This window comes from Saccharomyces cerevisiae, chromosome XII (assembly GCF_000146045.2).
Source record: "Saccharomyces cerevisiae S288C chromosome XII, complete sequence".
Lineage (NCBI taxonomy): Eukaryota > Fungi > Ascomycota > Saccharomycetes > Saccharomycetales > Saccharomycetaceae > Saccharomyces > Saccharomyces cerevisiae.
This window is the reverse complement of record NC_001144.5, coordinates 64,016-84,425: the sequence shown is the minus strand read 5'-3', so window position 1 is coordinate 84,425 and position 20,410 is coordinate 64,016. Positions and strand designations below refer to the sequence as shown.

General features: G+C 38.6%; 10 protein-coding genes across 10 annotated transcripts; 7 read left to right on the top strand and 3 right to left on the bottom strand.

The window, feature by feature from the left end:
• Positions 1 to 715: 715 nt before the first annotated feature.
• Positions 716 to 2,965, bottom strand: FRA1 (aminopeptidase P; the record flags this gene model as incomplete). The annotated part of the gene is made up of 1 exon (NM_001181849.1): positions 716 to 2,965. One exon carries the CDS (start codon positions 2,963 to 2,965, stop codon positions 716 to 718), a length of 2,250 nt encoding a protein of 749 aa, NP_013071.1.
• A 763-nt stretch (positions 2,966 to 3,728) lies between these two features.
• On the top strand, positions 3,729 to 4,070 carry RRT7 (Rrt7p; the record flags this gene model as incomplete). Its single annotated transcript, NM_001348853.1, has 1 exon — positions 3,729 to 4,070. One exon carries the CDS (start codon positions 3,729 to 3,731, stop codon positions 4,068 to 4,070), a length of 342 nt encoding a protein of 113 aa, NP_001335793.1.
• Positions 4,071 to 4,220: 150 nt separating this feature from the next.
• On the top strand, positions 4,221 to 7,274 carry GPI13 (mannose-ethanolamine phosphotransferase GPI13; the record flags this gene model as incomplete). Its single annotated transcript, NM_001181851.1, has 1 exon — positions 4,221 to 7,274. One exon carries the CDS (start codon positions 4,221 to 4,223, stop codon positions 7,272 to 7,274), a length of 3,054 nt encoding a protein of 1,017 aa, NP_013069.1.
• Positions 7,275 to 7,678: 404 nt separating this feature from the next.
• Positions 7,679 to 10,156, top strand: YLL032C (uncharacterized protein; the record flags this gene model as incomplete). Its single annotated transcript, NM_001181852.1, has 1 exon — positions 7,679 to 10,156. The coding sequence occupies one exon, from the start codon at positions 7,679 to 7,681 to the stop codon at positions 10,154 to 10,156; it is 2,478 nt and encodes an 825-aa protein (NP_013068.1).
• A 168-nt stretch (positions 10,157 to 10,324) lies between these two features.
• On the bottom strand, positions 10,325 to 11,017 carry IRC19 (Irc19p; the record flags this gene model as incomplete). Its single annotated transcript, NM_001181853.1, has 1 exon — positions 10,325 to 11,017. One exon carries the CDS (start codon positions 11,015 to 11,017, stop codon positions 10,325 to 10,327), a length of 693 nt encoding a protein of 230 aa, NP_013067.1.
• Positions 11,018 to 11,279: 262 nt separating this feature from the next.
• RIX7 (putative AAA family ATPase RIX7) lies at positions 11,280 to 13,793 on the top strand (the record flags this gene model as incomplete). The annotated part of the gene is made up of 1 exon (NM_001181854.1): positions 11,280 to 13,793. One exon carries the CDS (start codon positions 11,280 to 11,282, stop codon positions 13,791 to 13,793), a length of 2,514 nt encoding a protein of 837 aa, NP_013066.1.
• Positions 13,794 to 13,947: 154 nt separating this feature from the next.
• Positions 13,948 to 15,846, bottom strand: GRC3 (polynucleotide 5'-hydroxyl-kinase; the record flags this gene model as incomplete). Its single annotated transcript, NM_001181855.1, has 1 exon — positions 13,948 to 15,846. One exon carries the CDS (start codon positions 15,844 to 15,846, stop codon positions 13,948 to 13,950), a length of 1,899 nt encoding a protein of 632 aa, NP_013065.1.
• A 323-nt stretch (positions 15,847 to 16,169) lies between these two features.
• On the top strand, positions 16,170 to 17,681 carry PRP19 (E3 ubiquitin-protein ligase PRP19; the record flags this gene model as incomplete). Its single annotated transcript, NM_001181856.1, has 1 exon — positions 16,170 to 17,681. The coding sequence occupies one exon, from the start codon at positions 16,170 to 16,172 to the stop codon at positions 17,679 to 17,681; it is 1,512 nt and encodes a 503-aa protein (NP_013064.1).
• Positions 17,682 to 17,907: 226 nt separating this feature from the next.
• On the top strand, positions 17,908 to 18,651 carry ENT4 (Ent4p; the record flags this gene model as incomplete). Its single annotated transcript, NM_001181858.1, has 1 exon — positions 17,908 to 18,651. One exon carries the CDS (start codon positions 17,908 to 17,910, stop codon positions 18,649 to 18,651), a length of 744 nt encoding a protein of 247 aa, NP_013062.1.
• Positions 18,652 to 19,218: 567 nt separating this feature from the next.
• UBI4 (ubiquitin) lies at positions 19,219 to 20,364 on the top strand (the record flags this gene model as incomplete). The annotated part of the gene is made up of 1 exon (NM_001181859.1): positions 19,219 to 20,364. One exon carries the CDS (start codon positions 19,219 to 19,221, stop codon positions 20,362 to 20,364), a length of 1,146 nt encoding a protein of 381 aa, NP_013061.1.
• Between the last annotated feature and the right edge of the window lie 46 nt (positions 20,365 to 20,410).

Here is a 20,410-nt window from a genome sequence, read left to right as displayed (position 1 = left end):
ATTTCTGTGTACCGACGGACGGAAATCTCGAATGGCTCTACTGTGAGACGGCTTCATAGCGACATAGACGGAAGGGTTTGCTTCCTTCCTTCCTTCCGCGTCCGCATCCGTTTCCGCATCCGCCTTCCGTATCCGCTTTTCGCTCGGTGCTTCTCTTTCCACGGAAAATCCTGCTCCTGCTCCATGGAACCAAAGCAACGGGGTCTGGCGGAACCTATAATCCGTTGTGACCGGGCCCGCATAAGGAATTCTCGGCTCTTAAAATAATCTATCCTGCGCAGAAAATACTGGCTGGCAAAAAAGAAATACTAAATCAGACTCCTTGTCTTTACGTTGGCTATGTAGTCCAAGCTTGGCAGTACTACTGGTGCCTGGTTATAAGATTGATTTTTGTGACTCTTGCGGAAAGGTTCGCCGAGCAGGGACCCTGGATGAAAAAATTTCTTGATGAGGCATCAGTATAAATCACTAGGGGGCTGTACATGCATGGTCGTTTAAAATCCGACTACGCACATTAACTCTTTTTGGCACTAAAAGCGCTCGGGGTTAAGTGTACCTACCCCTCTCCGGCCGTAAAAAAATGAAGGTAATGTTTTCAATTTTCACCTTTTAGTCATTATTGTTGTTATTGTTATCACTCAAATTAAATAAAAAGAAAGAAACTACTTAGAATAAATACTAACATTAATTGTATTGCGCCCCGCTCGCCTCGAAGTCATAGTGGGCTTGTTTCTCTTTTCAGCCACTTGTATGAAATACTCTGAGGCTGCAGAAAATGCACTATTGTCCTCCATACCCTTGCGTGGTACTCGTTAATCTGTGTTTTTTCTTCTTCGTTTAGTAACTTAGTATTGATCAACTTCCTGCAATAGGGAACCACAGTCATGTTTTCGAATTTCAAGAAGTTACCCTTCTCAGTGGCCTTCTTGATTAACATGTCGCTTTCAATCCTGATACCATACTCACCATCCTTATAATAACCTGGTTCGTTACTTATTATGTTACCCGCTCTTAAGGGGAAATTCATCAGATGTGGCCTAAAGCCGACACCCATGGGTCCTTCGTGAACGTTTAAAAATGATCCGATACCATGGCCTGTGCCATGTTTGTAATCTAACCCGCGGGACCATAAAAACTGCCTAGCGATGGCGTCGATATTAAACCCGGGAGTGTTTTCGGGAAAAATCAACCTCTCTAGGGCTAAGCCACCTTTAAGTACCAGTGTGTAATTATCCATTTCTTCTTTGGTTGGCTTTGTTAAGTGAATTGTTCTTGTTATATCAGTTGTACCCTCCAAGAATTGCGAACCGGAGTCGCAAAGATATATCTTGGTAGGATCAATCATCGAAGAGTTCTCTACGGGCGGCGAATAATGTATGATGGCGGCGTTACTACCTGTGGAGGATATTGTTTCGAAGGAATTGCCCATGAAGTTCCTTTGGGTTTTCCTAATCTCGGTCAATTTTTCTGCGGCACGATATTCATCTATCAGTGCCTCGCGCCCCACTAATTGCTGCTCCAGCCATGCAAAATACTGCACTAAACATACTGCGTCTTTGACCTGCGCCTTGTGTGCGTTTTTTATTTCGATGTCATTCTTGATAGATTTCAAAACATCGATGGGTGAGTGAATTATCGCAAAGTTTTGTGCAGTCATTTTTTTAGCTATTGCACCGTTAGCGTTGGTTGAGGTGTTCAAACAACGAACCATCTGCCACGATGCACTATCAGGAATCAAAAATTCATGCTCCGCAGAAGAAGCCTGCGAAGTTATCTTTGTTAAATGTTCCCATATCTGTTCGTAAGGTCTGACTTCAATACCGTTTATCTTAAAATATTCCGATATGTCATCATTGAAGGGGTTATTGGTGAAAAGAATGGTTTCGTCTTCGTTAATAGCCACGTAGGAGAAAAAAACTGGATTATAGTCAATGTCGGATCCACGCAAGTTCAACAACCAACAAATTTCATCCAACGCAACTACTATGAAAGTATTCCTACCGGTCGTCGCAGAGGAAGCCTTATCATTCAGCTTTTTCAGTAACTTTTCCTTCTTGTCTTTGAATTCTTCACCATGAAACTCGTATTTTAACAGTAGTAAATCGTTACAAGGCCTTTCAGGTAGAGTTTCAAAATCAGGCCAAATACTGTCAACTAAGTTTTCCTCCACGGGAACCAGCTCCACTTTACCCTTTGCGTCATATTTAGTGTCAATCATTTTTCTAAAAGAAACATAGTCGTTGAAAGTGATAAGTTTTGGGTCAATACCTATCTTCAACACCATTCCCTCTTTATTGCCAAGTCCCTTGGCCATTTCCAAAGCTTCTCTGACACACCATTCTTGCCAAGTGATTGGGTCTTCGTTTTGCCTCAAAAGTGTCCAATTATAATCTAGTTCTTGTCTAGCTTGATTGAAATATCTTCCATCAGTACTCAAAATGGATTTCCCATCCGGATGGTCATCGTTGAAATTTAACAAGTCTCTGGTGATACAGGCTACACCGGCCGATCCGGAAAACCCTGAAATGAAGGCGCGCCTTTGATCTCGCAATGATACATATTCGGACTGATGTTCGTCACAACTGGGCACAATATAACAACACAAATCGTGTTTCTTCATCTCCTGACGCAACTTCAACAATCTATCAGTAGTGTTAACTTCCCTGTTAACAGCGCATAGAGAGTCACATGAGTAAACAGACCCATTTCCAGCACTGCTACCTCCGCCAGCGCCCTTCAACTCGTTGAGAAGCATGCTGGAGGACCTCCTTGAATTTTCTAACTGTCTTAAAAATAGAGAGGCTCTACGACCTTGCCTAGACAGTAAGCCTGGAGAACACGTACAATCCGCACATGGCCTAAACGGTCTGGGGCTGTGTGATGCCGATGTTCCTCTCATGTGCGTGCCAGGTACATGGGAAATCGAGTGAGCCCTGCCGTCACTGGTGGATGGTTTCGAAGTCATATGAAGATTTTGTTTGTAATTATTGGTTTCGCTCTGTTGAGGTCTCCGTTTTTTTTTTATTCTTTTTTTTTTTAGCTATGCAGTCTTTTTGCCAGTGCTTCCTGCCTTTCCTGTATTTGTAAATATTGCACCTATTAAGACTAAACTGACTCAGTTTTTGTATGTCGCTTCCTTCTTGTTCCATCCCTCATTCGAAGTATTTCTGAAAAAAGAAAACGTAGAAGAAAATTCGGGAAAATGGGGTGCGATTTTTAGGGGTCACCCGGGGATATACCTTCGGGTAACACCAGAAGTCGTCAAAAACAAAACAAAATTAAACTAAACTCTGGCGGCTAAAAGATAATCATAATGCACATAGGGAAAGCTTTCTACCATATTTGAACACTTTAACGGTTAGTTGAAATAATAAGAAATAATTATATGTTTATTTTTACGTGGGTTATAAAGACGGGTAAATTATCTTCGTTATTACTCATGAAAACCTACAAGTAAGCGGCTCAATGGCATTTCGTGGCAGATAATCTTCAGCTATCATTATTATTTTTGAGAGGATGGTTTTTAGGAGCAGTTTGAGGAATAAACAAGAGCTTAATGTACCGTTATACATTTTTAAAAAGCTGTCTTTTTTATTGGGTTCACAGCTCTCATTTTTTTCCATGCAAAATCATTTTTTTAGCCGCCGATGCTTCAAAATGGGTTTAAGATATTTATTGTTTAAATGTTTCTGCATCTGGATTCACTGAAAAAAATTTAGACGCCTAACATGTATTTTGCATTTAAAGGATTATGCGGGAGAAGATTTCTGCCCATTGCCTCTTTTCTTACTATATTGAATAGAATATTATTCCAATACTGGCTTTTTTACAATTCATTAAAAGAGGAAAAGACATTTCAGAAAATTTTCTTCTCTATGAACCTTAAATGTAGGAAAAAAAAGGAACCAAACCACATCATTTACTCTCAACCGCCTTTCTTGTTGGGGTTCATGGTACAATTGCAAAGTTGTGTCAAGTTGTTGCCACTCTATCTTTTGTTTTTGTTACAGGGTAATGGCGCACATTATGCAAGCGCGATGACGAGCAAGGTACTTTCTTTTTTCCTTTAACATTTTGTTGTCCACCGGAAAATAAAAAAAAACAAATAAATGGGTAAGATCAAAAAAGGAATAGAAGCATATGTTTTAAGGGCAACGCCGAATCGTCAAAGAACGGGAGGAAGATCAATACATTAAGTGGAAAAAAAAAGCTCCCGTAATATGGATGAAAAGACAATTAAAAAGTCGATTCTTTCATCTTCCAATGATGAAAAAATAATATACAAATCGCGAATAAAGAAATTTCAAAAGAATCATAAATTTTATATTATTCTATTGGTTTTCATCGCCATTTTACAATTCATATCAATAGCTTTTTTCACTCGGGGATTCTTACTGTCAAGACACGTTCTTGATAATATTTCCTCACAAAACGAAACGAGTAAGTTACCTCCTAGGTTCAACAAGGCGGTGATTTTGGTTATTGACGCTTTGAGATTTGATTTCGCTATTCCTGTAAACGAATCCCACTCTAATTACAACTTGAACTATCATAATAATATATTATCATTGTATGATTCTTTTGCAAGCGATAAGGATGCATCTTCCCTATTGTTGAAGTTCATTGCCGACCCACCAACCACTACTTTACAAAGACTCAAGGGTCTCACAACAGGGTCCTTACCGACTTTCATTGATGCCGGGTCTAACTTCGATGGAACAGTAATCGAAGAGGATAACTTTCTTAAACAGCTCCATTTGGCAAATAAGACTGTCAAATTTGCCGGAGATGATACATGGATGGCTCTGTTCCATCCGTTCCTTTCCAACGATAGTTTCCCACTAGAATCACTCAATGTGTGGGACTTAGATACTGTCGATAACGGTGTTATGGATTACTTCCATGATCATTTACAGCAGGACAAGGAATGGGACGTCATGATTGGACACATGCTAGGTATTGACCATGTGGGCCACAAATATGGCCCCGACCATTTTACTATGAGGGAAAAACAAATTCAAGTAGATCAATTTATCGATTGGATACTAAAATCGATCGATGATGATACCTTATTGGTTATTTTGGGTGACCATGGAATGGACCATACGGGCAATCACGGTGGCGACTCCATCGACGAGCTCGAAAGCACTTTATTTCTTTATTCTAAGAAGCCGGACATGTGGAGACTTAAAGAAACTTCGAATTACAACATTGATAATTTGGGACACGATTACCGTTCAGTGAGACAAATTGATTTGGTGTCTAGTTTGGCGTTATTGATGGGCCAACCGATACCATTTAACAATCTTGGATGGCCTATTGACGAAATAGCAAGAAACGATAGAGAATGGTCTCAATTTGTCAACTCAGCGATAAGCCAATTACAATTATATAAGGACACGATGCAGATCCACCATGGCAATGACGAAATATTGGAACCGTTAGCGAAAAATATATCTAACACCCCCCCAACAAGCGATCCAGAAAAATTTGTTAAGCTGGGTCATAAATACCAAAAGGTCTTCTTGCAGACCTGCGAAGAACTATGGGCCAAATTCGATTATTATTCCATTGCCACCGGTATAACGCTACTGGCCACTTCACTGGTCCTGTTGATATCCATTACAAAATTAATTCCTTCTATTGTTGTGAATCAAATGGTTCCAGAATTCGTTCCGGGAATTATCATAATGGTCTTAGTTACAAACCTATGTTTCCATGGAATTTTTTACGTTTATCAACAACCAAGTTTTGTAGACCAATTCTGGGGTACCCTGTTAGCGACTGCAATTGGTATCATTATTGGTTGTTATATCACAATATTTGATAGGTACAACTTTATTTGGATTGCTATGAGACTGGGTGAAACATTAGCTGATTATTGGTCAAGAATTGCTGTCATGTTTATGATTATTCATGCTTTGCTTTTCACTTCCAATTCATTTACTATTTGGGAGGATAGAATTGTAGCATTCCTTTTATCTACTTTCGGCATGTTGACGTTGTATGAATTTGTCTTCTTACCAAAAAGGCAATCCACCACTGCATTATTAACTGCAACAATCAGTGAAAAGGAAGGAACCACTTCAGGGGTCAATCCTTCGACAGCAAATTCAAATTACTTACCATTAACAAGATTTGCAAGATTACTAGGAGGTTACCATTCTGCAGTTTTAATCATTTTTACCCGGTTAGCTTCTATGATTACCATTTGTAGAGAGGAACAAGGCGAATATTGTATTCCAACATTTAATAATCAAAACAATTCCTCGTGGTGGGTTTTGGGTCTCTGTTTCCTAATGATATTCATATTACCTGCATGCATCACCGGTTATTATAATCTAACATCGTCTTATCAAGCTGCAGCTCCAATTTGGATAAACGTTTTCCTAAAGGGTATCCTTGGTTTGAACTTTGTTTATTGGTCATTGACTTCATTAGAAAATAACAGTGCGGTAATAGCAATACCGTTCTTACGGGACGTCACTATTTTTAAATTTACGTTGGCTAGAATTATTGCCGGTTTTTCATTGATTGCTTCTAATGTCGGCTGGCTAATGGGACCACTTTGTATTAAATTAAACATTCATAATACTGATGTTAAGTCTCACGAAGCAACAATTTTAGGTTATACTAATATTTACGGCTCAGAGTTTTTTCTTTTGGTCATAAACGTTCTCATTAGTATCCTACTATTCAACAAACCCCTGGCCCAGTTGTCATACTTCCTCATGTGCAACCAACTACTATCAATTTTAGAAATTATCGATCTTTTAAAATTAAAGGAAAACATAATTGGTCCAATTGCGTTGGGACTCTTATCTTACCAACATTTTTTCACCACCGGTCATCAAGCCACAATTCCATCAGTGCAATGGGATATCGGATTTATGCTGTCTGAAAAGGTAACGTTCCCCTTCACTCAGATAGCCATCATCCTAAATACATTTGGGCCTCATATTCTCGTCTCCTTATCTGTAGCGTTACTGACACTGTGGTCACAGCCTCCTGATGTGTTGAAGCCACAAACACTTTTAGGAAGAATTGTGTCAAACTGCGGTATATTACTCACTTACAATACTATTTTATGTCTAAGCTCCTTTATTTGGGTTACTCACTTCCGTAGACACTTGATGGTTTGGAAAATCTTCTGCCCAAGGTTTATCTTTGCTTCTTTAAGTTTAATAGTCACTCAACTGGTCGTTACTTTTGGTACAATTGCATTTGCTAGTGGGAGATTGATTAAGCACATAAATGACATTTTTTGGAAATGACGAACTTCATTTCCACTCTTTACTTACAAATATACTATATATATATATCTACATGTAATTTAGATACAAGTAAATCATATCTCTTGATATTGCAAAAATTTGAAAGCAAAAGCATCTCTTTTCTGCAGCTTTATTCTTTTAAGATTGTACATTTTTCTATCACTTTCTTGTAATCCTAAATTATATTTTTCTCCAAAATTTTTCTTTTCGCTTGTAGATTGTTTTTTTTCCACAAAGGCAAAAAACAAAAACAAAATAAAAGAAATAAAGGATGAAAAGTCATCTTTGTTTATATAGCTAACCTCTTGACTACCTGAACCTTTTGAAGCACTATTCAAGCCCGCAGAGGTTAAGTCTACACAATTGTTTAAAAAGAAAAACAGCAGTAAACACACGGTTGAGGCATGGATAACTTCAAAATTTACAGTACAGTTATCACAACTGCTTTTTTACAAGTTCCACACTTATACACGACAAATAGATTATGGAAGCCCATAGAAGCACCTTTTTTAGTTGAATTTCTTCAAAAAAGAATAAGCTCCAAAGAACTTAAAAACACAAAAGCAATCTGTCATATAGATCCCTCATGGGTCAATCTAAATGCTTCTTTCATTAGAGATGACATGATCTCAATAAAAGCTACCACAGATGATATGGACCTCGATGCTATTTGCAGGATTTCTTTGCCCTTACCTATGAACACAAATGATCTAACAGCAGAATTGGAAAAAATGAAACGTATACTATTGGACTTGAGTGAAAAATTCAATTTAGAACTAATCATCACCAAAGAACCAGCTTACTTCACACCAGAACAGACAGGCGAGAGCAAGGAATTATGTATTTACGTGCATGCATTAGGATTCCGATCTAATTTAATGGAATGCGAACCCCAGTTATTGGCATTTGTCGATTTAATAAAGAAGAATGGTATGACTTTGCCTCCACAACACTACATTATCGAACCTATGGAACTGAACTCATACTCTGTGCTTCCCTTATATATGGGTGTAGATATGGAAAACTTCAAACATATATCCAGAGCTTTTAAAACCAGCATTTACGCACCTTCCCTCATTACGCTGTCTAGGGATCTTAAGGCAAATCCACAAATCTTCTTCTCAGGCGCTGTCCATTCACTAAGTTTACTGGCTAGGAAAACTCTACGTGAGTCCATAAGCGTGAATTCAAAGAGTTTTTTTTATCGTCGATTGACTAATATTACCCCAGGAAAACTACTGTTTATCCGAAAATACTACCAACAAAAGGTAAACCAGTTAATTTTGAAATACCAATCGCTTATTAGAGTTACTAACGAATACATTGAATTTCAATCGATTTCCACGAACTTATTAGAAATGGTTATTAAGAACTTCACTATTCAAGTATTACATGAAATTGTAGAAGTACAGATTTCACTCAATGAAAACTGCGCAATGTCCCCGGAATTAATAATCGACAGCTTTTTCGGACACACTGGAAACCAAATTGTAGTAATAACTCCCAAAGAGGATTCCTTCAACCAATTAATAGTAGTTGGTAACCAATCTTCCACAGATGAGGCGTCCGATACTTCCATATTGCATTACTTATCTGATTTTATTATGGGCTCAAATCAAGTGATTAATCCAAACTTAAGACAGATAAAAGCCATTTTCGAGATACATCCTGATTTTGAAGACTTCATATCAGGCAAGAAAAATGGTAAATTAACACGTATAATGGAACTATCTGCTTGCTTAATTCAACTGGAAATGGAAGAGGAAGATGATAACCTTTATTTAAATTTGGTTAGTGACTCTTTCCCTGATTTCAAGGAATCATTTAAGAATGTTATAAATGAATTTCCTGCCGAAGAATCTTTCTTCATTCCTGAAGTTTGTCACAGACCGATTATAGGTACAGGTGGTTCCTTAATTCAAGCCACAATGAGAAAGCATAACGTCTTCATTCAGTTTTCCAATAGTTTCAATCTTCCACAAAATAAAATTTCTATGATCAGGTATGATAATGTGATAATTAGGTGCCCCAGGAAAAACAAAGCTAATATATGCCTAGCCAAGAATGATTTAAAACAAATTGTTCAAGAATATGATAGTTTACAATCGAAGACGCTCATTAGATTTTCTAGTGGGCAATATAGACATATTTTGCATGTTAACGGCCAAAAGAATATTATAGGACAAATCGAAAAGAACGAAAATGTTTACATAATGATACCGTTAAAAGAGCCCTTGGATGGAACATCTCAATTGAGTATACAAGGAAATGATGAGAATGCATCAAGAGCCGCTAACGAATTGGTTAATAGTGCGTTTGGTTATGAATACGAGTTCAAAATAGATCAAGAGATAGATCCCAATAAAGAATACGAATTTTATAACCTAATTGTTGTTCCATTTTTGCAAATTATGAACATAATTGTAACTTTTGAGAAGGACCTTATCACTTTTACTTTTGAAAAGGATACTAATGAGAATACTCTAACAAAAGCAATCGAATTACTATCCAATTATTTGGAAACACAAAAGACGAAAATAATATTTAAAAAAATAATTAAAAAATTTGTTCTAGGGTCTGCCTCCAGCAAGAGTAACACCAGTAATAGCAATACCAATGGCAATTTCAGATCAATGAATAATGCCAAAAGTCGTACGACCATCGATAATACCAGCCAATCAGGAGCCTCACCACAACGCCACAAAATGCCTGTTATAACGACGGTAGGAGGAGCCCAAGCCATCAAAGGATATATACCAAACACTTATTACAACGGATATGGGTATGGATACGGATATACATACGAGTACGATTATAATTATGCCAACTCTAATAAAGCTCAAACCAATAATAGGCATAAATATCAAAATGGCAGAAAATGAGAAGGAAAAAAGTTCAGTAGTATTGTAACGTTCTACGCACCTTTTCAATGGATATGCACACCACAAAATATGTCATTGCGCATATCCGCATCTATTACAGTATTTGATTGATATTTTACCATACATACTAAAAAGCTCCGCTCCGCTCCTCTTTTACGATAATGATCTTTATAACCTTGTACCTAATGTCTCATTGAGATATATCAATGTTGTATCGAAATCACTAAATACTTTGAAAAGCGGAATCTTTTTCTTTTCGGTTTTATTTAGCTTAGTTAGCGGACTAGAAGTAGTTTTCAAATGAGAGAATTTGACGTCAAGCTCATCATGGCCTATTCCTCTATGCAAAATCGATCTGTACTTTTCATATTGCATTGTTAAAAGGTTCTTTAAAATTTGCCTGCAATATGTGTTGTCCCTTGCAATATCCCACTTTTGAACTTTTGTTTCGGGCAAGTATGAACAGCTCTTCAGAACAAATTCCAAGGTTCTTTGCATCTCAGTCACGGGGAGTATCCTTTCACAACATTTCGTGTTGCTGAGAAGCTCAAGATTGATTTTCGACCTCAAGCCATCAGGATTGAATACCAAGTATCGTTTGAGTTCGTAGTTTTCTTTCATAAACTTATATCGAACATAATCCCTGTAAGTATCTTTAACCATTTTCACATTCGATATGAAAGGCTTAAGCCTCATAAATCGGCGGTAAAATAGCTTAACAACTGTACTTCTCTCAGGTGAGTCTGCATCTAGCTTTTGAAAACGTGAAGGAAGTTGGTATTTAGAATGCGATTTAATAAGAGTATAGTCTGGAGTTATAATAGCTTTTGCTGTTGTTATCGTAATAGAAGGCTTACGCATTGTGTTATCCGCTTAACTGCGATTAACATGCATACGTATGATATACTCGAGCTAGTCTCATAAGCTTTCTTCATATATGGTTGTCATGGCAAACTTCGATGTTCGTCGATAGTGACAGGTTCCAAAATTTTTCATTCAGCTCATCGCATATTTTGGAAATTCAAACAATGATTAACAACCGATGTGTGAATTAATCTGCGAGTCAGTTAGAATAAAAGATCATTAGGGCCGATAATAGCTACGTGGTGGGAAGGCTGGAATAATGGTTAAAGTAAAGTCGAAAAAGAACTCATTAACAAGTTCTCTAGATAACAAGATCGTCGATCTTATCTATCGTCTCTTGGAAGAAAAAACTTTGGACAGAAAAAGGTCTCTGAGACAAGAATCCCAAGGAGAAGAGGGCGAGAACAACGAGGGTGAAGAAGATGAGGATATATTTGAATCCATGTTTTTCGCTAAAGATTTAACAGCAGGTGAGATTTTTACCTTTTGTTTGACTAAAGATTTATCACTTCAAAGAGTTAAGAAAGTTGTCTTACAAAAGACAATTGACCGCATGCTAAAAGACGTGATTGAATCAGAATTGGAAGAATTTGGTTCTTACCCAGGTTACAACAACGAAGAGGAAGAGAAACCAAGCTTGGAAGAAGAACTAGCTAAGAAAAATATGATGATTGAGCGAGACACAAATGAGATGAACAAACGCATAACTAGCACGTGGTCCAAATCTGGATCTGTTTCCGAGTCTATAACAGAAACTGATGATCCTAAGACAGAAGAGGTTAAAAAATCTAAAAAAAGATCCAAAGAAGGTACATGTAAGGTAAAACGTCAAAAAATCAAGGAAGATAGATCTCCACCTAATTCGTCTCTGAAATCCTTAGGTGGTATGGATGATGTCGTTGCACAACTTATGGAACTAATAGGTCTACCCATTCTTCATCCAGAGATATTTTTATCCACGGGTGTCGAACCACCTAGAGGTGTTCTGTTGCATGGCCCACCGGGTTGCGGTAAGACGTCGATTGCTAATGCGTTAGCTGGAGAATTACAAGTCCCATTTATATCTATTTCTGCACCTTCAGTCGTAAGTGGTATGTCTGGGGAAAGCGAGAAAAAGATTAGGGATTTGTTTGATGAAGCGAGAAGCTTGGCACCATGTCTTGTTTTCTTTGATGAAATAGATGCCATTACACCAAAACGTGATGGAGGAGCCCAAAGAGAAATGGAGAGAAGAATAGTTGCCCAATTATTGACCTCAATGGATGAATTAACGATGGAAAAGACAAATGGAAAACCTGTTATTATCATAGGTGCCACGAATAGACCTGACTCTTTGGATGCAGCATTGAGAAGAGCAGGTAGATTCGATAGAGAAATATGCCTGAATGTCCCGAATGAAGTCTCAAGGTTACATATTTTAAAGAAAATGTCTGATAACCTAAAAATTGATGGTGCTATCGATTTTGCCAAATTGGCAAAATTAACCCCAGGCTTTGTTGGCGCTGATTTAAAGGCTTTAGTTACTGCTGCCGGTACATGCGCTATTAAAAGAATTTTCCAAACCTATGCTAATATAAAATCCACACCAACTACGGCAACGGACAGTTCAGAAGATAACATGGAAATTGATGAAACAGCAAACGGAGATGAATCTAGCCTGAAGAACACTGCGAATATGATCGATCCGTTGCCTTTATCCGTAGTCCAACAATTTATTCGTAATTATCCTGAGCCTTTATCAGGAGAGCAGTTATCATTATTATCGATTAAGTACGAAGATTTTTTGAAAGCGTTGCCAACAATTCAACCAACAGCAAAGAGAGAAGGGTTCGCTACGGTACCTGATGTTACTTGGGCTAATGTAGGCGCATTGCAAAGAGTTAGACTTGAATTAAATATGGCTATTGTGCAACCCATCAAGAGACCAGAGCTTTATGAAAAAGTGGGAATTAGCGCCCCTGGTGGTGTTTTATTGTGGGGACCACCAGGTTGTGGTAAAACGTTACTAGCAAAAGCTGTTGCCAATGAATCTCGTGCAAATTTCATATCAATCAAAGGTCCTGAATTATTAAATAAATACGTTGGTGAATCAGAAAGGTCCATCAGACAAGTTTTTACTAGAGCAAGGGCGTCTGTACCGTGTGTTATATTTTTTGATGAACTGGACGCTTTGGTGCCAAGAAGAGATACTTCTTTGTCCGAATCCTCCTCAAGAGTCGTCAACACTTTGTTAACGGAATTAGATGGGCTGAACGATAGAAGGGGAATTTTTGTGATTGGCGCCACTAATAGACCTGATATGATTGATCCTGCTATGTTAAGACCGGGCAGATTGGATAAGAGTTTGTTTATTGAGTTACCTAATACTGAGGAAAAACTAGATATTATCAAAACTTTGACCAAATCACACGGAACACCTCTGAGTAGCGATGTTGATTTTGAAGAAATTATCAGAAATGAGAAGTGCAACAATTTTTCAGGCGCTGACTTGGCTGCTTTAGTCAGGGAGAGTTCAGTCTTGGCTCTAAAAAGGAAGTTTTTTCAGAGCGAAGAAATACAATCTGTTCTTGATAATGACTTAGACAAGGAATTTGAGGATCTATCGGTTGGCGTATCTGGCGAAGAAATTATTGTGACCATGTCTGACTTCCGAAGTGCATTAAGAAAGATTAAACCCTCTGTGAGCGATAAAGATAGACTGAAATATGATAGATTAAATAAGAAAATGGGTTTAACGGAGGAGATGAAGGATGCGGAAGAAATGAAACAATAAATTTATAAATAATATTTTGGTAAAGTCCCTAGAAGTTAGTATGACTTAGATATTGAAGGAATATGAGTATACATAACAAATATATAAAACTTTGCATGATTTTTGTGTATCCTCTATCTTTCACTATTAAAAAATGTACGATTACCTTTTCTTTCTATCTTTTCATGAATTGGCCACGTCTCATGACGTTCTTACGAACTTTCCACACATGTTCCAATTTTTTCCTTCTTTCAAAAGTTGCGAACGGTATTTGTATATTATCATCCCATGTAATTGTGCGGGGGGATGGAAGAAAGTCACAAAAAGGAGTTTCCGTCTTATTTCTTACTATTATCCATTGAGCATCCTCAGGTTGTTTATCTAAAATCTGGGTATGGCAAGGTGGCACGTAAATGTTCATTATTTGCTGGGAGGTGTCAATAGAGTGTATCAGCCCCAGAGTTATGAAATTTTTAGAAGAAGAAGTACACGATTGTAGGATGGGAAAGGTATTCAAGGATTTCACCTCTAGTGAGTCTTCTCCAGAATATGTATATATCCCAATGACAGTACCTTCCAATGCGGACTTGATATCTTGAGGATTCAGATCCTGGAATTCCATAGGAAATTGAATGCCTTTAATACCGCTTTTACCTTTGCCATATGAAATTTGCAAAGGTGCAGATTTTAAAAGAGGCGCAAAATCATAATCAAATTGAGTTATTTTATGAAACAGTGCCAGTATTTTGAATGTTCTCAGTTGTGATGCATGGAACCTAGAAGATAAGGTGTGGTTCAGACTATGGGCTGGAACGCGAACAACTTCAGGTGCATATGCATCTCGTAGTGATGTGGAAAAACTCTGTGGAATTGTTAGTTCATCCAGGTGTCTTTTCGAATTAGCTGTTTCCAAAAACAATAAGTGAGTGGGCTTATATTTCCTTATTATATGATTTAAAATCTGCATCCCGAATCCTTTTATCCACCCAGGTAGATTAAGCAATGACGTTCCGAAGAAGGCTTGCTCTTCCAAATGGTCTATAAGTTTATCAGCGCAGTTCAGGTATGATGTGGGCTCGTCCTGCGGGGAAGAGGAGCCAGCGTAGAACTGTAACAAAGTTTGGAAATTTGAACCTTGGCAGAGATGTTGTCCGAGAGAAATAGGGCTGGAAAGAATCTTATTCAGGGATATTGAATCAGGTAGTGAGTATTCAGGTTGACCAGGATCTAAATCCAGGTATACCAATTCTTCCTGGCTCGTAGTAGAATCTCGTATATCTTGCGTAAATTTTTCCAATAAAAGCCTCAAGAATGTAGACTTCCCAGAGTTTTTACCACCAATCACCATGATTCTTGTATCATACGCAGCGTTCTTGTGACTCAAATATAACTTCTCTAACGGAGTTGACCAATATCCCGGCACGGATAAAGATTGAATTCGGTCTGACTCATGTAATAAATGATACGTTGTTCTCTCGTTTAATGGAAAGTAAGGTTCTTTAGGTTTCCATAGATAATTAACATCCCGATATAAATGACCTGCTTCTAACAAGCCCGTATGATTAGAATTAAAAACGCGAAGAACACATGGAAATGATTTGAATTCTTCATCTCTAATTTTAAACCTGTTGTTTCTCGGCATAAAAAAAGTGTCTTGCCAGCCTGCAAAGTGCGAAAAATCTATAGTAGGTATGGACTGTGATAACGGGTGCCAGAAGGTTAAAATTTCTCTCGAAGCGTTATAGTGTACATTGTTGTAGACAATACCTCCTTTCACCACTTGCAGCCGGAAAACACCAGATAAATGTAACTTCTGTTTTTCTTTCAACCCCACAAACATAGTTTCATCTTCATCTCCTTCATACGTTATATTATCGATCAATTCAGCATCCAGCCCGTTCAAGTCATCACCTTCGTCGTCCTCATACTCTTCACTATTGAGAACTACGGTTGCACTTTTTGAAGATGGAATTGACGGAGATTCCACAATGAAATTATTACTTGAGTCTGAGTCCGATTCTGAACCTGAATCTTTGGTATATTGAGGTAGATCCTGTTTGGAATCTATCACCATAGCGGTAGAATATAATAGAAATGATTATCTTCTTCTCTCTGCCAAACTAAACTGCAGTCTTTCCTTATTTCAGAAGGGAAAGATCAGGAGTGGGGAACCTATACTACCTGCACTATAAGCGTGAATTAAGACAACTTAAATGCAACCTAAGCCTTAGGCGCAGAGCACTCGATGACTTGGCAGGAATAAATTTCATGTTGATAAATTTCGTACTTTTTCGGGTAGCAGCGGTGAAAAATTCGTAAGGGCAATTTTAGAAAGATGCAAACTTTCCAAGAAATATTAAAGACCAAAACATAGCCAAGAAAGCCAACTAGGGAACAATGCTTTGTGCTATTAGTGGGAAAGTTCCTAGAAGGCCAGTTCTATCACCTAAATCCAGGACTATTTTTGAAAAGTCGCTCCTTGAACAGTATGTTAAAGATACGGGGAATGATCCGATAACAAATGAGCCCTTAAGCATCGAAGAAATAGTGGAAATCGTACCTAGTGCGCAACAAGCCTCACTAACAGAGTCTACAAACTCTGCTACGTTAAAAGCGAATTATTCGATTCCGAATCTGTTGACAAGTTTACAGAATGAATGGGATGCTATAATGCTCGAAAACTTTAAGTTACGATCAACTCTAGATAGTTTAACGAAAAAACTGTCGACTGTAATGTACGAAAGAGATGCTGCAAAGTTGGTCGCTGCGCAACTATTGATGGAAAAAAACGAAGATTCGAAGGATTTACCCAAATCCTCACAGCAAGCGGTAGCTATTACGAGAGAAGAATTTTTACAAGGGCTGTTACAATCTTCTAGAGACTTTGTAGCGAGGGGCAAGCTCAAAGCACCCAAATGGCCGATTTTAAAAAATTTGGAGCTATTACAGGCACAAAATTACTCCCGTAACATCAAAACATTCCCATATAAAGAGCTTAACAAATCTATGTACTATGATAAATGGGTGTGCATGTGTCGCTGTGAGGATGGTGCTTTACATTTTACCCAATTAAAAGATTCGAAAACGATTACCACAATAACTACACCAAATCCCCGTACCGGGGGAGAGCATCCAGCTATTATTTCCAGAGGGCCTTGTAATCGTTTGCTACTACTATATCCAGGTAACCAAATAACTATATTGGACTCAAAAACAAACAAAGTCCTCAGAGAAATAGAGGTAGATTCCGCCAATGAGATTATATATATGTATGGTCACAACGAGGTCAACACAGAGTACTTCATCTGGGCGGATAATAGAGGAACCATAGGATTTCAATCCTACGAGGATGATTCCCAGTATATTGTTCATTCTGCTAAATCAGATGTTGAGTACAGCAGCGGTGTCCTACATAAGGATTCATTATTATTAGCCCTTTACTCTCCGGACGGTATATTAGACGTTTACAACTTGTCATCACCTGACCAGGCAAGCTCTAGATTCCCCGTAGATGAAGAAGCCAAGATAAAAGAGGTTAAATTTGCAGACAATGGGTACTGGATGGTAGTAGAGTGTGACCAAACTGTGGTTTGCTTTGACCTAAGAAAGGATGTCGGCACGCTAGCGTATCCAACTTACACAATCCCAGAATTCAAGACGGGCACCGTTACCTATGACATTGACGACTCTGGAAAGAATATGATTGCATACTCAAACGAGAGCAATTCGCTGACGATATACAAATTTGACAAGAAAACAAAAAATTGGACTAAAGACGAGGAGAGCGCCCTCTGTTTGCAAAGCGACACTGCCGATTTCACTGATATGGACGTGGTATGCGGAGATGGTGGTATTGCCGCTATTCTGAAGACAAATGATAGTTTCAATATTGTTGCATTGACACCCTAAATACGCTGACACGTTTGTACTTTCTAAATAAACCTGTGTAATAGTAGTAACATTTCCAGTAAAAATTTCATTTCCTTCTCTTTTTACATCTCTAGGACAACGCTTTAGTGAGAAAAAAAAAAAAAGAAAAAAGAATGAGAAAACGAAAATTGAGGTTATGTGTTGAATAAGCCTAGAAAGCATAAAGGTGTCAAAGAACGAGTACACATATAGTGAGGGGGTCGTGATGCCTTTGTTAGATACCTTCAAGAGTTTTATTCAATCACCGACGGAATCAAAGGTGAAACAGGCTACCAACGAGGACGAAACAAGTGGAGCAACGGGGACGCTTATGAACGAAATATCAATCTTGACCTACAGCCCCAAGACAGTACGAGAAATCATCCAGGTAATCCGGAAGCGATTGCTACTTGGGCAGAACAGAAGAAATTCTCATCGAAATTGTATCCAGGTGATGAAGACGCTGACTTTGGTCTCATATCTGATGAATAACGGGTCCAATGAATTCATCAAGTGGCTGAAAGGAAACATGATACTAATTGAGATCCTGGAGGATTTTCAGGTTCAGGATCCTCGGGATGAACGTAAGGCGGAAGATATTCAAAAGCTAAGCAGGAACGTTCTGGGGCTGCTGCAAGACGACGGGTTACTAGAAAAACAACGCAAGGATGTAATACAATTCCGCTCAAGCATATCGACTCCGGGCAGGAAGTCCACGGACAATAGCCATTTGAAGCTGGAGGAAATGAGAAGCGAGCTCACGCGACAAAGCTTAGAAAAGAAAGCAAAGCCTCCCACCACCAGCACTAGCTTAGATTTCCAGAGACAACGGACAAGGAATACGCACGAATATGCCCGATTCTCTTTGGATCCCCTGGCCGAAGAAGACAGTGAAGATACGCCCGGCGTGGCGGGTGGAATAAGCAAGCTCTCATTTAGACCCAAGTCTTCAAATAACCCGTTCAGATGATTTTAGAGTCTTCCTTGACCAATCATCTTATTCGCGCAGGGCAACCCATGATAGGAAATGTCCCTTTAAACGAACTGTGGGAAATCCTGCAAAAGTGATGAAAGTGACGTTTTATGAAAAGAAAGTGAAAAAGTTCTTGTTTGACAATATTCTATTCCGAAAAGTCTTTGTGGTCAGTATTGTTTCTAGAACGTTCTAGAATAATCCTGGATAAACCAATTTCGGTACCAAAAAAAAAAATAGCCGCCCAGTGGAGCATCACACAGCCGTACATCCGGCCACACACGGTGGTTACCCCACTTCGTTTCTTTTTTCAGGGGCGATGCCACTTATCAGTTGTTTTTAGAATTCAGTGTCATTTGAGGGCGGTTCCTCCTTTTGGGGGTATATATAGAGAGGCTCCGGGTTTTGCCACCTTTGAATTCGCCTGCTTATCTTTCTTCTTCCGAAAGTGCTACTTCAGAAAGAGCAAGAACTGTACGGATAAGGATAAGTATATCTTCTATCTACTACAATACGACAAGAACTCTCGAACTCTCCCTCCCACTTTACTTTAACTAATAGATTATGCAGATTTTCGTCAAGACTTTGACCGGTAAAACCATAACATTGGAAGTTGAATCTTCCGATACCATCGACAACGTTAAGTCGAAAATTCAAGACAAGGAAGGTATCCCTCCAGATCAACAAAGATTGATCTTTGCCGGTAAGCAGCTAGAAGACGGTAGAACGCTGTCTGATTACAACATTCAGAAGGAGTCCACCTTACATCTTGTGCTAAGGCTAAGAGGTGGTATGCAGATCTTTGTTAAGACTTTGACCGGTAAAACCATCACTTTAGAGGTTGAATCCTCCGACACGATCGATAACGTTAAGTCGAAAATCCAGGACAAGGAAGGTATCCCTCCGGATCAACAGAGGTTGATCTTTGCCGGTAAGCAGCTAGAAGATGGTAGAACCTTGTCTGACTACAACATCCAAAAGGAATCTACTCTTCACTTGGTGTTGAGACTGAGAGGTGGTATGCAAATTTTTGTCAAGACACTGACAGGTAAGACTATAACCCTAGAGGTTGAATCTTCTGACACTATCGACAACGTTAAGTCGAAAATTCAAGACAAGGAAGGTATTCCTCCAGATCAACAAAGATTGATTTTTGCTGGTAAGCAACTGGAAGACGGTAGAACGCTGTCTGATTATAACATTCAGAAAGAGTCTACGTTGCATTTGGTGTTGAGATTGAGAGGTGGTATGCAAATTTTCGTCAAAACTCTAACAGGGAAGACTATAACCCTAGAGGTTGAATCTTCCGACACTATTGACAACGTCAAAAGTAAAATTCAAGATAAAGAAGGTATCCCTCCGGATCAACAGAGATTGATTTTTGCTGGTAAGCAACTAGAAGATGGTAGAACCTTGTCTGACTACAACATCCAAAAGGAATCTACTCTTCACTTGGTGTTGAGACTGAGAGGTGGTATGCAAATTTTTGTCAAGACACTGACAGGTAAGACTATAACCCTAGAGGTTGAATCTTCTGACACTATTGACAACGTTAAGTCGAAAATTCAAGACAAGGAAGGTATTCCTCCAGACCAGCAAAGATTGATTTTTGCCGGTAAGCAACTAGAAGATGGTAGAACGCTGTCGGACTACAATATTCAAAAGGAGTCCACTCTTCACCTTGTCTTGAGGTTGAGGGGTGGTAACTGATCAGTCCTCGCAATATTTTCATTATGTCAATATATATATGTTTACT